General features: G+C 32.6%; 2 protein-coding genes across 11 annotated transcripts in view; both read left to right on the forward strand.

Moving 5' to 3' along the window:
• Positions 1-15,990, forward strand: part of LOC126724199 (putative disease resistance protein RGA4) — a 142,698-nt gene that overhangs the window by 41,875 nt on the left and 84,833 nt on the right. For 9 of the 10 annotated variants that reach the window (XR_007654742.1, XR_007654741.1, XR_007654743.1 and 6 more), the window contains 6 exons: positions 13,410-13,813; positions 14,255-14,317; positions 15,083-15,321; positions 15,418-15,523; positions 15,647-15,733; positions 15,907-15,986. The gene's annotated coding sequence lies outside the window, so the exon portion shown is untranslated. The remainder of the gene's footprint in view (positions 1-13,409; positions 13,814-14,254; positions 14,318-15,082; positions 15,322-15,417; positions 15,524-15,646; positions 15,734-15,906; positions 15,987-15,990) is intronic. The other variant, XR_007654750.1, reaches the window with a different exon arrangement.
• On the forward strand, positions 11,005-13,770 carry LOC126722463 (putative disease resistance protein RGA3). The gene has a single exon (XM_050425622.1). It carries the CDS (start codon positions 11,005-11,007, stop codon positions 13,768-13,770), a length of 2,766 nt encoding a protein of 921 aa, XP_050281579.1.

Raw genomic sequence — 15,990 nt, forward strand, 5'->3', positions numbered from 1 at the left:
TGGAAAGTGTCATATTAAATTCAAGTGGGGAAAATGTTATTGAAAAAGTTCATCATGTGTCATTTGATCTTGTGGATTCATCTAGGCAATTTTCAATTCCCATGAGTACTAAATAGAAGATATGAATAGTTCTTGCAACTAGTGTAGGGCGAAAGTTGGGTAACTTAACTTGTGATGCACTCATTTCAAATCTCAATTACTTACGGACATTGGATTTGAGTGATTTAGATCTACGTGTAGTGCCCCATTCAATTGGAGAATTAAAACATTTAAGATATCTTGATATTTCTTGAAATCAACATATTGAATTTCTCCCTAATTCCATTACCAAGTTGCTAAATCTGTTGACACTAAAACTCAATAATTGTGTCTCCTTTAAAGAATTATCCCAAGGCATTAAAAAGTTGGTCAATCTCAGGCATCTATATTTGCATCATTTATATGGATACGGAAAATTGACTCATATGCCCCTTGGACTTGACATCTTACTTCTCTTGAGATACTAACACTATTTATCATGAAGAAAGAAGGTTCCAAGAAAAAACAAGGTAGGTCTGGTGGTGGGCTAAGTGAATTGAAGGAGCTAAGCAATTTGGGTGGATGTCTAGTCATTAAAAATTTGGGACATGGAGGAATGTAGAGCCACAAATACGAAGCAGAAACAACATCTTCAAGAGCTACAATTACAGTGGGATTCAGTGTGGGTTGAAGAAGAAAGCGAGTGTTACAATGAAATGTCACTAGAAGACCTCTAGCCACATCCAATCTTAAAGCATTGAAATTGTGGTATTATATGGGTGTCAGAATTCCAAGTTGGGTCTCTTCTCTCACTAATCTTGTCAAATTGACATTATTTCATAATGAAAGATTGCAGCACCTCCCACCGTTAAATCAACTCCATTTTCTCAAGTTTGTCAATCTTGAAAGAATGGAAGCACTTGAATACATATGGATAGATGAAGAGAGTGTTAGTAACGTGTTGGGTGCTTCCTCTTCTTCAAAAACACCATTCTTCCCATCCCTATCTCATCTTCAATTCAGGTTTTGCCCAAATCTGAAGGGATGGTGGAGGAATTCAGATGATGATGATGATAATGAGCCACACCATCTCTTACTTCCATGTCTTTCTAAATTAGACATTAGGGAATGCCCTAACCTGACTTCCATGCCCCCGTTTCCATATTTGAAAGAAAGGCTGACATTGCGTGGCTGTAGCTGAAAGGTATTGGAGCAAACAATGAAAATGAAAATGGGAGTAGCAACCACATCAACTTACTTTCCTCTCTCTCAATTACAGTAATTACGATTAGAGAGGATTAACGATTTAGAATCTCTTCTAGAGGAGGGGCTGCGGAACCTCGTTTCTCTCCAAAAACTATAGCAAGATGCGATGGACTGAGCACTCTCCATTGGATAGGTAGCCTCTCGTCACTACAAACCCTTGAAATATGGATTTGTCCCTGTTAAGCTTTGTGAAGTGTAGTTGTGTTTAATCTGGATGACGACCCAACTTGACTCGAAATAATGTTGCGTGGTTTTTTAATGGGAGATTTTATGAGGATTAGCCCATTGTGAATTCTGTGCGTAGGATATAGAAATCGTTGTTTTGTTGATTTTTTTTCAAGAAATTTATTTAAAATTTAGGGTAAAGTATTATTTTGGTCTTTAAAATTTATCAAAAGTTTATTTTTCATCCCTAAACTTTGAAAAGCTCTTTCATCTTTAAATTTTTTAAACAGTTTTTTTCAATAGTTTAAAGACAAAAATAGGGATAAAAAAAATTTCAATAGTTTAGGAATGAAAAAAGAATTAAAAAAAAAAAAAATTAAGGACAAAAGTAAAACGTTTTCAATAGTTTGAAGATGAAAAACAAATTTTTCTATAGTTTAGGGACGAAAAACGAATTGTTAAAGTTTAAGGATTAAAAATGAATTTTTGGTAAAGTTTAAGGACCAAAATAATATTTTACCCTAAAATTTATGTTTATATTTTTGAGCACCCAATTAGGAGGTTTTAAAGGTCCACCTACATTACAAAATAGCGAAGTTTAACAAACAAACAAAAAACTCAATTGGAGGTTGAAAGTAGCTCAACACCTTATAATAGTGAGGAGAAAATCATCGGCGCACTTGTTAATAGAAGAAACCTTATGTTTTTAGGAGAAAAATGTTGAAATGAGGATATACTTTTAGATAGAGAGGGATGCTATAAATTTTATTTTTAGATTTGAAATTAAATAAAAAAATTGTAAAATTCTGTCATTTTGTTGGATTTAACGATGGGACTAGACAAAAGAACTAAGTTGAAAATAAAATAAAAATTAAATGTCTAAAATGGGAGAAAATGAAACTTAAATGATTAAATTGAAAGAAGATCAAAGTTACAGGGTATAAATTGTAATTTAACCTAAAAATGATAATTGGTGTCAGTGTTTTGTGGTTTGAGGTTTAGAGAGACTGCTGCATTAGGTTTTGTGGTTTCACTTTCTACTATAGAGAGTGTTTAGTGTTTAGCTTGATTTTTGGAGATTTCAAAAATGTAAATTTGTTTTAATTATCCTTTTTTTTTTTAAATATAGAATTAACATGCATAGGACTGAAACGATGTTATTGGCCTGACCTTGTTTCTATCTAGTTCAATGTGCTACCGAACAATGTGGATAATGTTGACAAATGAATTATTTTTTAGAATTTCTCAATTAGGGTTTACCATCTTGCGTATAATTTTCCAATGGTTAAAGGCAAGAACAATATTAAGTTATTAATAAAGCATAAAAAAATTGGGTAATTTGAATTTTCAACCCCTAGAAATACGTCCACTACTGGCACATACAAATGTAGGGAGAGCGAACCAATCCCTTTGCCTTACCCTTCTATTAAAGTTTCTGTTCAAAGAACCACATTGTTCATTCTGCAATCAATCTTTGACAAGGCTTTGGGATTACAGATAGAAGTGAGTGTTCTATGCCCCACCACCATCACAGACTCATATACCTCATGAAGGTAGAGTAGTTTATTTCCAAACTTATATAACTTCATGAGGTTAACTTCAACTGCACATTTTGGGATCAAAGAGGTTTTGTTATAGTTCTTTATAATCTCTTCTCATGAGCCAAGAATATGTTTTCTCAACTCTCCTTCTCTGAACAAAGGTTGCTTGATTAGGACTAATAGTGATATAACTGGCCACTAATCGTTTAACTAGTAGCTTTGCTATGCCAAAGGTTTTAGAAATTACATGCTATTGTTTACATTGTGATGGAAAAACTGTGGCAAATAAAGACCCTCAACAGTCACGTGATTTCATCATATTGCACGCTTGGAACCAGACTAACCAGTATGCTCTATCAGAATAGAGTATTGGTGGTGACAAATAATCTTTTTATTTTTCTAGTGGAGAATCAATGAAAAATAGTCTTGATAAGAATAAAAGTATTAATAGTCAGGAAGACTAAGCTTACCATTCTTGCCCCAAATTTCAACCATGCATATATATATATATATATATACACCCACATCAATCGATACAAATATGCAACATATGCCCTTCTCATTTAAGTTTCAGATTGCTCCATTGTAATATTAAAGGCGACAGGCGAAATTATCATACAAATTATTGGACTATATATAGAGGAGTGCTGATTTGAATTTACAACTTAAATTACTTTTTTACCTACCCATAACAACCAATAATAACCCACTACGTACTTAAAATTTGTTGTAAAAATATTATGAACATAATATTTCTCCTGTATAGAAATAAGAACCCGATAGAGAATTGAAAAAACAAAGCCTAACGGCTAGTTTCCCAGACAATGGTCATATTCTCTATTAACATTAAAAACAGAAAAAGGGCACCGTTTCTCATTAAAACAAACGGTGACGTTTTGATAAGGATTATTTCATGAAGAAACACGGTGTCGTTTTTACCTGCGTTGTCTTTCTTCTTCACTCAACAGCTTCAGACTCAGAGCTTCCTCACTGATGGTTGAGATATTTTTGTAACTAGATATTTTCTGTTAAAAGCACCTTAATCACATGTGTAATTAGAGAATAACTAATTCCTAACTTTACGGAATTAGTTAGTCTGTTAGAGTAGCCTTAAGCTTATCTTCAAGCTCTATATATAAAGAGCTAGGTGTTGTATTATTTTAGTTAGTGTTGCTAATATTCAGTCATTGAATTTTACTCTATCTCTCTCTCTCTCTCACTTCCGCCATTGTTACTCTTGCATATTTTCTTGTTTACTTCATGGTATCAGAGCCAAATACCATGGCTTCCACAGCTGCTACAACATCAACAAGCAACACTAGCACTCCATCTACTAGTCATTCTATTGTACCTTCACAATCACCATTACTTCTCCTTTCGAATATGTCAAACTTGATGTCTATCAAACTTGACTACAGCAACTATATTCCATTACTTCTCCTTTCGAATATGTCAAAACATTTTCAAATGAGTTGAAAACTTTCATCCTTCTTAAGCATTTTTCCCATATTAATCCATCTGCTGCAAAATATTAGTGGTCTGTGTGTTAAGTTCATTATCTTTCCCACTAGGACATGCCTAGACACCTTTTACAATTCAAAAAATGGAGACCCTTATTATGTGAGTGAGTCTGTTTAGTAGATCAAGCTGCATACTAAATTTGATGTTTTTTGTCAAGCTTTCTAGCCATCCTGCTTCTTCCTTTAAGCCATATCCATCCCCTTAATCTAGTGGTCAAATGTGCAATGTTTTTCATTGATATCATACCAAAATATTGCAAATCAGAAGAAAAGGAAGAAAGAATAAATAAGTTGTGACATAGATCTGCACAAGGAAGATGGTAAAACAATGCCTCATGTATTCGGTCCATTTTTGTCCTATTCAGTTCTCTTTGGTCTTATTTGGCTCTACTCAGTCCACTTCGGTCCATTCTGTACATTTTGGTCTTATTCGGTCCCCTTTGGTTCTATTCCGGCCACTTCGGTCCAACTCGGTACATTCTGTATACTACTTTCCAATTTGGTCCTATTCGGTCTTAATCGATCCAATTCGGTCTATTATGTTCACTTTGGTCTTATACGGTCTATTCAGTATTGGTCAGTCCACTTTAATCCTACTCAGTCCACTTTGGTCCACTTCAGACCTATTCTATCTACTTTGGTCCATTCAGTTCTATTCGGTCCAATTAGGTCCATTTTAGTCCAGCACTCCATAATGCTCTGTACAAGAAAATTTTCAGAAGCCATGAGAACATGCAATTGGGCATATTTCTCACAACAATTGAAGTTAAATTTAATTGTAAGATACAGTACTCCAGAAGCACTCAACTTCCCTCTCTTTGCCCCCCACTGATTATATTAATGAGAATGCTTATGTTCTAGGTTCATAAGAATTTTTCCCTGCTTTTAGTAAGGTAGTTATGCCCTTCCGATATTTTTTTATTCTAACTACTTGAAGTATGAGTGTATTATGCCTTCAAAATTTATTAAGGTTGTCTGTTGCCTTATATATGCTTCAATTGCTCTACTTAAGGTCAACTTTGTGTTTGGGATTTTATTCTTATATTCACTTTTTGGGCCCTAAAGCTTGATATTCACAAATTTTAAATATTTTAAAGCTTGATATAAACCCTGAAAATTCTATTGCTAAAGTTCTACCAGCTAGGTTTATAGTATTTTTAAATCACTGATACTTTGTCTTTCGAGAAAAAATTGCTTCTGCTTCTTTTTTTTTTTTTTTTTTTCTATTCCTTTTATTATTTTTTTCCCTCATATTCAAGTAGTCCTATTTCATACTTCCTTGAAGAAGGCAGGAAAAATTCACAAGTGCAATGGCGAAATGTCAAATGTGCATTTCTGTTTAACTACAAAATCTAATGACAAAGAGAGAGAAAATCATAATACAATTTCCTCCTTTTATTTTCTTCTTCATTTACCATACTACTACCATTGTGATTTAATTGTCTTGAATAGTTCACTCCTTTTCCCTTCTTGCCTGTCTCACCTCCTGACCTTACTCTAACAAACTTTCCAGTGATGATGGATGTGCTACTATTATGAATGCTGATAATAACTAAATAGGCCTTGCAATTTGAGGAAATAATAATCAAAATGTTAAACTAAAAAAAGGCTTAACGTGTTGATTGTTGAAGAATTTCAAGCAAAAAAAAAAAAAAAAAAAAAGCCTTGGTAGAGACTTGAAAGAGAGCAATCAATTCAATGCTCCAGTCTCGAATCGACGGAACATATATTATTACTCGATACGCACAGCAGTCAGTCAGTCTCGGCCCAATATTCGTGCCCAACTCAGTCGATCTCGGCCCTTACATAAAACCCTTTAAAACTCATACTAATAAGAAGCCCAAATACATCTACTGACCCACATAACTACTTGTCCTTACAAACCTTTAGCTGAAATGAGGTCCACCCGCTCCACCAAACCTTTTTTTTCTAAACATTCATTTAAAATTTATGTTTATATTTACGAGGCACCCGATTAGGAGGTTTTAAAGGGTCCAACTACATTGCAAAATAGCGAAGTTTAACAACAACCAAAAAAAAAAAAAAACTCAATTGGAGGTTGAAAATAGCTTGACACCTTATGAATTGAGGAGAAAATAGAGATAAGAAATTAAGAATATGGTTCAATTTAGTTGGCCTTAGCTTGATTTGTCTAGACATCAATTTTCACTCTTGCCAAATGTCCGACTTATTTTAGGTGGAAGTTTCCTTGACTATTACTTGTATACAAAATTCCAAGATCATTAAATTGGAATAGGTCTTTTACTAACCTAACCACTTGGAATAATATGAAATTTCTTCCCATCCACACTAAACGTTGTGTACACTCCAAATTTTTTCTACATCTCATAATGATATGTTGTTGATAGGTGTCATCCAAGTCCAACATGATTAAGAGTTGTAATTGAGACTATGGCCCAGAAGCTTTACTATTCAATACTTTGCGAGAAAAATTAAACACTCATTTGATGTAATAGGAGACTATGGAATTTGACATTGTATACACTAGGGTTTGTTCTTGATGTTGTGAAATTGCTGTAGGTACTAAAAACTTTAGTTTGATTAATTGGCAAGTCATGTTCTTTAATCGTGAAAAGTCTACAATAGAAAACTTTTGTGTTCCTACAATAAATGTTTTGAAGAGAAAATTGTTAGCCCCCTCATCCCATTGGGACCCCCCCTATTTATACAAAGGAAAAATGGTCCAATATTCCTAAGTGTGACTTAATTACATGGAATTTTTGTGCAAATGTGCCTAAATTTCTTTTAAAATTTTAATTATAATTTTAAACTCTAATTTGGTTATTTTTATATGATTTTTGTGGTTTGATTTTGATCAGTAAAGACATATTAGCTAAAAGAAACGAAGGTAGAGCTATTAAAGAAATCTGTACTTTCAGATTAGCAATTACAGATGGCTAATGTTGCATTGTCATTTGTGGTTGTGGTATGAATAAGCGGTATGTTGTTTGGGCAACTGATTGAGGCAAAGCAATTAACCATATTAAAAGAGATTAGCAACTTTTTCTTTCTCCTTTACTATTTGTGGTATGTATATGCCTTTTTCACATATGCTCAACTGAAGTACCCATTAGGATTTCCCTTAAATATGATAAATATATTAATTTTTTTTAAAAGAAGTTTTATATTTATTAAATGAGATATATATATATATATATATATGTTGAGGGTCATGTAGTTGAATTAGCACCCCCCCATACACAAAGTATCTAGGGTTTAAGGGAGAAAATGTTCAAATTGGGAGTCAGGGAAAAAAGGTTCAAGTTGCGGAATTAGCAGCATATTGTAATTATTTCTAAATAAACAAAAAATATATGGAGATATATATTGTTTTCCTTAAGCTAAAGCAGTTGCGATGGAAGTGTGAAGTGGATGGTTTTTTTATTTTTTTTATTTTTAAGTCCTTGAGTCTTTTGGGTTGTTTCAAATGAGTAATGGCTCCTCTTAGGCTTCTAAATTTTTTGGTTTATTGATTTTTCTATCTATAACTTTGATTCTTCTTTACCTAATAAAGTTTGGAATTTTCTGTATGTAAATTTTTTCTTCAAGAAAATGAATAGAAATCTCCCTTCATGTTCATGCTCATGTTATTGTTCATATTTGTATCTTTTGTAATACTCAATAAGTTGTTTACTCATTTTGTGAATTATCAATTGTAGTTAACAAAAAAAAGTATAAACACAATACTATTCAATTAAACTAACGTGAAAAATTAAATCTATTAGATTATAAAAATGGGCATGAAAATGAAAATTCACAAAAAATTCCTTAAATAGAATTAAAATAAATTTTACTCAATATTATTTATCAAGCAATCATGTACTAACTAACAACATTCCAATCATTACGTGTATAACTGAGTGATGAAATGGTTGTTTAGTTTATTTAAGAAATGTGATCTAGCTAATAGAAATTTAAAAAATACAATAACTTTCATTCGTAGTCATGAATTATACCTTTACGTATATCTTATACATTTTTTGAGTTTTATTTTATATAAATGTTTTTCATAAAATTAACAAAATTTATCATAAAACCCTTCATTTTATTTTTTTAAATCACTACATAAAAATGAAAGAAGTTTTTTTTCCCAAAAAAATGTTCTCCAGTCATAATATTTACCAAAAAAGATCATACCAAAAAAGATCGTGCAACGCACAGGCCAATAACCAATCTATATATATAATTAAAGCCAAAACTGAGAGAAAATCCAATTAGATTCTAAATTAGATTCCAACTGTTGTCTAATTTTGTGTCATGCTTCCAATTTAAAGTTTTTTTTAAAAAAAAAAAAAAAAAAACATTGATTCCAAATACCGATGGACTCACCATTCCAAATACATTGCAATATACTAACTTTTATTTTTATTTTTTATGAGATAGTTTTTTTGATGAGATAGTGGCTCCTAAGAAGGGCCATATATGGGGCTGTGATTTCATGAACAACATATAATTTTAAATAGACTGATGGTAGGTTACTATACATACATACATATACATATATATATATATATATAGCTAAAACTAAGAGAAAATTTAATTAAATTCTAAATTGGAGTCTAATTTTGCATCACGTGTCTCATCTAATTTTTAAATTTCTGTGTCAAGTGAATTATTAGGTGCAAAAATCAAAGAGTCTAAATTCAATTAGATTCTAAATTGAATTTTAATTGGAGTTCAATTTTACACTATGTATCCCATCTAATATTTTAATTTTTGTAGCAAGTGAATTATTTTGTACAAAAACTAAATAGTCTAGATCCAATTAAATTCTAAATCATATATATATATATATATATAATTGTAATTGTTTTTAAATGTACATGTGCATATGCACAGGGTTACACACTACTTTTATTAAATGAATGTATCAATTTTTAAACACAAAATAGAAAAATAATTAGGAAATTGATTTCTTACCTTGTTGACATAACACTAATTATATTCATTACCTGGTCCATTTTGGTCGGCCTTAGCTTGATTTGTCTAGACATCAATTTTCTGTGTTGCCAAAAGTCCGACTTATTTTGGGTGGAAGTTTCCTTGATTTTTACTTGTATACAAAATTTCAGGATCATTAAATTGGAATAGGTCCCTTACTAACCTAACCAATTGGAATAGTATGAAATTTCTTCCCATCCACACTAAATGTTGTGTAGGGGCGGCTTGATGCATTTGAGGCCTAAGGCGAAAATTGATTATCTTGTATTAGATGCAAAATTACTATTAATTAATATTAACCACGTAATTTTTTTTCTTTTTTTAGAAATTTTATAGACAGAAAAAGTTTGACAAAATTTTCATAATTGTTAATGTGGCAGATTGATAGTAGTAAGTAAAAAAACAGTGTTAATGATAGACTTAGATGAGAACTAGTAAAAGTTTGCTAACCAACTCTTATTATTATTCTTTCTCAAAAAAAAAAAAAAAAAACTCTTATTATTATTCTTATTTTTTTTTAGAAGTGCAACATTCACAATATTTTTTACAACAAATCCTTGGTTTTATGTTACTTTTTGTTTTCTATTTGAAAATATCACTATAATTATTTTTTTGCCATCAATAACAACTTACTACTTAACATTAGTTATAAAAGTGTTATGAAAAATATTGTAGACGATGCATTTTTCTTTCTTTTTTATTTGTTTTTCATCTAGTAAAAAAAATTATTTTATTCATTGATTATAAATAACCCTATTGATTAAAATTTAGGGGCTTTTTTTTTACTTAGGGCCTTAAGCAACCGCATTTCTTGTTCTAGCATTCAGCCCGCTCTGACGTTGTGTACACTCCAAATTTTTTCTGCATCTCATAATGATACGTTGTTGACAGGTGTCATCCAAGTCCAACATGATTGAGAGTTGTAATTGAGACTATGGCCCAGAAGCTTTACTATTCAATACTTTGCGAGAAAAATTAAACACTCATTTGATGTAATAAGAGACTATGGAATTTGACATTGTATACACGGGGGTTTGTTCTTGATGTTGTGAAATTACTGTAGGTACTAAAAACTCTAGTTTGATTAGTTGGCAAGTCATATGCTCTGACTTTCTGGCAAAGGCAGTAGGTGCCAGAAAGTCAGAGCATTGACTCTGATACCATGTTAAGAATATAAAGTGAGAGAGAAAAACTGAATAGTCTGTGTAAATAATAATGTATAATAGAGAGTTTTATATAGGCTAGGTATGTGTGTAGTACAAGTAATAGATTGGACCAGTTTCTAGCTTCCTCTTATAAAGATTTATTGTGACAATATTTTAGGTGCTGCAAAATCTACGCCGCAAAAACCATATATATTTTAGTCAAATGAAGATATTTTGGTCCTAGCGCATGTCGGCTTGGAAAACCGCGTGGATTTACTCTCTGAGTCTTATATGGCTGCTCTAAACTGGACACACAACAGCTATCTTTCATCACTTTTACCATTATTCCACAAAACTCACCTACTATTCCTGAAAGAAAGAGAAACTATGGCAGAAGGAGTTTTGTTCGATCTTGCAGGGAAAGTCATTGATGTGCTGGGCTCTTTCATTGCTCAAGAGGTCAAACTGGCCTTTGGTGTCAAAACTGAGATTGAAAATCTAAAGAGCACAATCTCCACGATCCAAGCTGTGCTTCTAGATGCAGAAAAGCAGAGTTCTCATAGCCATCAGATCAAAAACTGGCTCAGTAAGCTCAAAGATGTCCTCCATGATGCTGATGACTTGCTGGATGATTTCTCCACCCAAGTTATGCGCCAAAAAGTGATGTCTGGAAACAAAATGAAAAAGGAGGTACGCATTTTCTTTTCAAGTTCAAACCAGCTTGCTTTTAGTGTTAAAATGGGTCATGAATTAAAGGCAATTAGGAAGAGACTAAATGCCATTGCAGATGATAGGGTGAAGTTTAATCTTACTGAAAATTGCAATGAGCCACAAGTCATGAATAGGAGCAGAGAAACTTATTCTTTTGTACTCAAAGATGAAGTAATTGGGAGAGAGAATGATAAGGAAAAGATTATGAAACGTCTTTTTGATGACAATGTTGTAGAGAATATTTCTATCATTCCAGTTGTTGGTTTCGGAGGATTGGGCAAGACAACACTAGCTCAACTGGTATACAATGATGAAGATGTTCAAACAAAATTTGAGATCAAACTTTGGGTTTGTATCTCTGATATCTTTGATGTACAACGGATTGTTAAAGAAATTGTAGAACAGTTGACAAAGAGGAAGCATGAAGAAAGCCTTGAGATTTTACAAAATCACCTTCGAGAAAAACTTAATGGAAAAAAATACTTCATTGTCTTGGATGATTTGTGGAATGAGGACAGAAATAAATGGATTCCTTTAAAAAATTTATTAATGGGGGGTGCAAGGGGAAGTAGGATAATGGTAACTACTCGCTCGATAAAGGTAGCAAAGATAATAGGTACAACTACAACTCATGAGCTTAAAGGCTTAGATCCAAAAAAGGCTTGGTCATTGTTTGTAAAATTGGCATTTAAAGAAGGTAAAGAACCAGAAAGCCAAACCTTTGTAACCCTAGGAAAACAGATAGTTGGAAAGTGTTTTGGGGTGCCTCTCGCTATAAGAACAATAGGAAGCTTATTGTATGATAAAACCACTGAAATTGAGTGGCAATCTTTTTTTGATGATGAACTCTCAAAAATAACTCAACAAGAAAATGACATTTCATTAACTCTTAAGTTGAGTTATGATCACCTTCCATCACATTTGAAGCAATGTTTTGCTTATTGTAGATTATTTCCAAAAGATTATAAGATTTATGTAAATAAACTTATTGATCTTTGGATAGCGCAAGACTTTATTGTGTTAGAAGGTCCAAGGCAACGTTTTGTGGATAATGGTAGAAAATATTTTATGGAATTACTTTGGAGGTCGTTCTTTCAAGATGTAGAAAATGATGATTTGGGCAATATAGAATCATGTAAGATGCATGATCTCATGCATGATCTTGCAATTCTTGTGTCTGGAAGGGAAAGTGTCATATTAAATTCAAGTGGGGAAAATGTGATTGAAAAAGTTCATCATGTATCATTTGATCTAGTGAATTCATCGAATCAATTTTCAATCCCCGTGGCTAATAAAAGGAAGATACGAACAATTCTTGCAGCTAGTGTAGAGGGAAAGTTAGGTAACTTAACTTGTGATGCACTTATTTCAAATCTCAATTATTTACGCACATTGGATTTGAGTTGTTTAGGGCTACATGTAGTGCCCCATTCAATTGGAGAATTGAATCATTTAAGATATCTTGATCTTTCTGAAAATAAACATATTGCAGTTCTCCCTAATTCCATTACCAAGCTGCTAAATTTGCAAACACTAAAACTTTATTATTGTAGCTCACTTAAAGAATTACCCCAGCGCCTTAAGAATTTGGTCAATCTCAGGCATTTAGACATTGGTAATTGCTACAAATTGACGCATATGCCCCTTGGACTTGGGCATCTTATTTCTCTTGAGATACTCCCACGGTTTGTCGTGAGGCAAAGGGGTTCCAAGGCTAGCTCGTGTAGTTGGTATAAGAAAAAACAGGCTAAGTCTGGTGGTGGGCTAAGTGAATTGAAGGAGCTGAGCAATTTGGGAGGAAGTCTAGTCATTAAGAATTTGGGACATGGAGAAGATGACATGGTGGAATGTAAAGCCACAAATATGAAGCAGAAACAACATCTTCAAGAGCTGCAATTATGGTGGGATGAAAAGTGGGATGATGGAGAAACTGAATGCTATGATGTCATGTCACTGAAAGGGCTCCAGCCACATCCAAATCTTAAATGGTTGGAATTGTATCATTATATGGGTGTGAGAATTCCAAGCTGGATCTCTTCTATCACTAATCTTGTCAAATTGATATTATTTGATAATGAAAGATTGCAGCACCTCCCACCGTTAAATCAACTCCCTTTTCTCAAGGCTGTTTCTCTTAAGGGAATGGACGCACTTGAATACATTTCCTCTTCTTCTTCTTCAAAAACACCATTCTTCCCATCCTTATCTTTTCTTGAATTATATAGATGCCCAAAACTAAAGGGATGGTGGAGGAATTCAGATGATGATGATGATAATAAGCTATACCATCTCTTACTTCCATCATTTCCTCCTTCTCTTTCGACATTATGGATTGGCAAATGCCCTAACTTGACTTCCATGCCCCTGATTCCCGATCTCACCTCTTTGAAAGAGCTAGATATTAAAGATTGTCCCCTCTTACGGCTACAAAGGAAACAGTGAAGATTGTCCCAAATAATCCAACGAGAAAAAACAATTTATTCAGGTATGCATCTATCCAACTATCTTTTATAATCCCAAATTCAAAATCAACTACTGGTTTTTTTTAGGGTTTTTATATTTTGAACAACTTCTAAAACTATTGAACTTCATTCTTTTCAATCTTTTTTTCTTTTTTCTTGTCTATAAACTGTTAATTGAACAATAAAAATTAGAATAATGTAATCCATCCCTTTTAAAAAAAAAAAAATTTAATTCTAATAATTTATATCTTTGTACCTAAGAGCATGTTGATAATATGATGTGTGTATGGTTGCTTCTTAATTATTGCAGAGTCTAAGTTAGAATCAGAGTGGGTTTGTTCACAAAGTTATTTGAACAAGAAAAATTAGGATAATGTAATCCATCCCTTTTTTCTTTCTTTCTTTTAATTCTAATGATTTATATCTTTGTACCTAAGTGCATGGTTGCTTCTTAATTGTTGCAGAATCTGATTTAGAATCGGAGTCGGTTTGTTCACTTCCAGAGGGGGAATTAGCTTGTTTTTCAAGTATTTCATTGGTTCACTCTCCCCCTTTTTTTTTGGTCATTTGAACTATTGATCTATAAAGAATAACTAATGGTTTAATTACTGTTTTTGATGGGATAATTGCTGAATGAATTCTCTTTTCTCAATTTTTTTTTTTTTTTTTTTTTTTAAATTTTGAAGACATCGTTTTAGTCAAAAGCAGAACAAAGATTGAGGTCTACCGATGTAGACATTCACAAATTTAGAGATAATATTTATCTAAGTTGTGCATTTGAACAAAACCTTTGGTGCTTTCAATTTTCTTTCTTCTTAATCTGTTTTTATATGTAAGATTTCTAATGGCCAGAGCATCACACAATCATAACTTTTTTGGTTTCCTAGTGATTTTTGGCTCTTCCTCTACCTCCAACAGGCCCTTACAGCCTTTCTTTAATCTCCAAGTATTTCAAAACGAAAAATCCTACACTTTTTTTTTTTTTTTTAAATTCTTCCTTCTCATTGTTGTCCCGCAACCTGCCAGAAATGGAAAAGTTCTAATTTTTCAATGCATAGTTGCACACTTCATGTATTTTATTTTTTGGTTCTTGTGCTAAAACAAACGATTCATAACACTTCCATCATGTATGTAAATAATACTGTGTATCCAACTACTAGAGAAGGGTCTAATCTGTTTTGTCGTGTACAATTCATTGTTAGATTGGATTGATTTTTTATTATATATATATATATATATATATTACTGCCAATAAAAATTACTAATTAATTTTTTTATTACTTGAATAATAGGTTGTTAATTACAGAGCTACACTCAAGTTTAAAGAACTTTTGGTTTTCAAGTGCTTGTTATTTTGTCACTTTTTCTGCCTCCTAAAGCCATAGTCCTTGTTGCATTTGATTGTGAAGTCCCTGTAAACTTGAGGCTGCAGAACGCCTGTTGTTTTTTAATCAGTGGGGTCCAAACGAACATGAGTAGGAGTGAATATTGGATAGAAGTTGGAATCTGATGGAATCTTTAACCACTTCAGGTATTTGACTTTTAATGAAGAAACCAAGACCAATATTCTTGTTTTGATATATCTTGGAGAACTTATCAGGCATTGAACTTTACAGTTTTCATGCAGAACTTAAAATTCAGACCTTATTCAAAACTTTCGGGCCTTGCAATTGTGCTGCATATCCCTGAATTGCAAGTGGATTATCGGAATCTGCTGAAAATAATTTATTCTGGTATGCCTCTATCTTTTAATTCCAATTTTTCATGGACAATCATATACATATGCCCTTCTTCTTGATGCCTTTTGAGGCTAGTCATATTTTGGAGAATTTTTAGTCATTTGACTTCTTATGCAGAACCAACTGAGGCAAAAAACAAGCTTGGGTACAAAATTTGGACCCTATCCAAAAACTGCAGTTGTGCAACAGGTCAAGAACTCAGTGGTAATCATTTCCCATTAAAACTTTATAAGATGCACAATTTCTTTAATTTATTAGGAGAATAAAAAAGGATAACTGCTCTATCTTTTGTTCTTTGTTATTCTAATGATTTATAACTTTTCATCTAAACTTGTGTTAATGAAATAACATATAATGTTGCTTGTTCATAATTGCAGTATCAAAGCAAATTTCTTAGAACTTTCAAGGGAGGACTTGACCAGGCAACAAACACTGCAGGAATTAGCTTACTAAACCGGTAT

This window comes from Quercus robur, chromosome 4 (genome assembly GCF_932294415.1).
Source record: "Quercus robur chromosome 4, dhQueRobu3.1, whole genome shotgun sequence".
NCBI lineage: Eukaryota > Viridiplantae > Streptophyta > Magnoliopsida > Fagales > Fagaceae > Quercus > Quercus robur.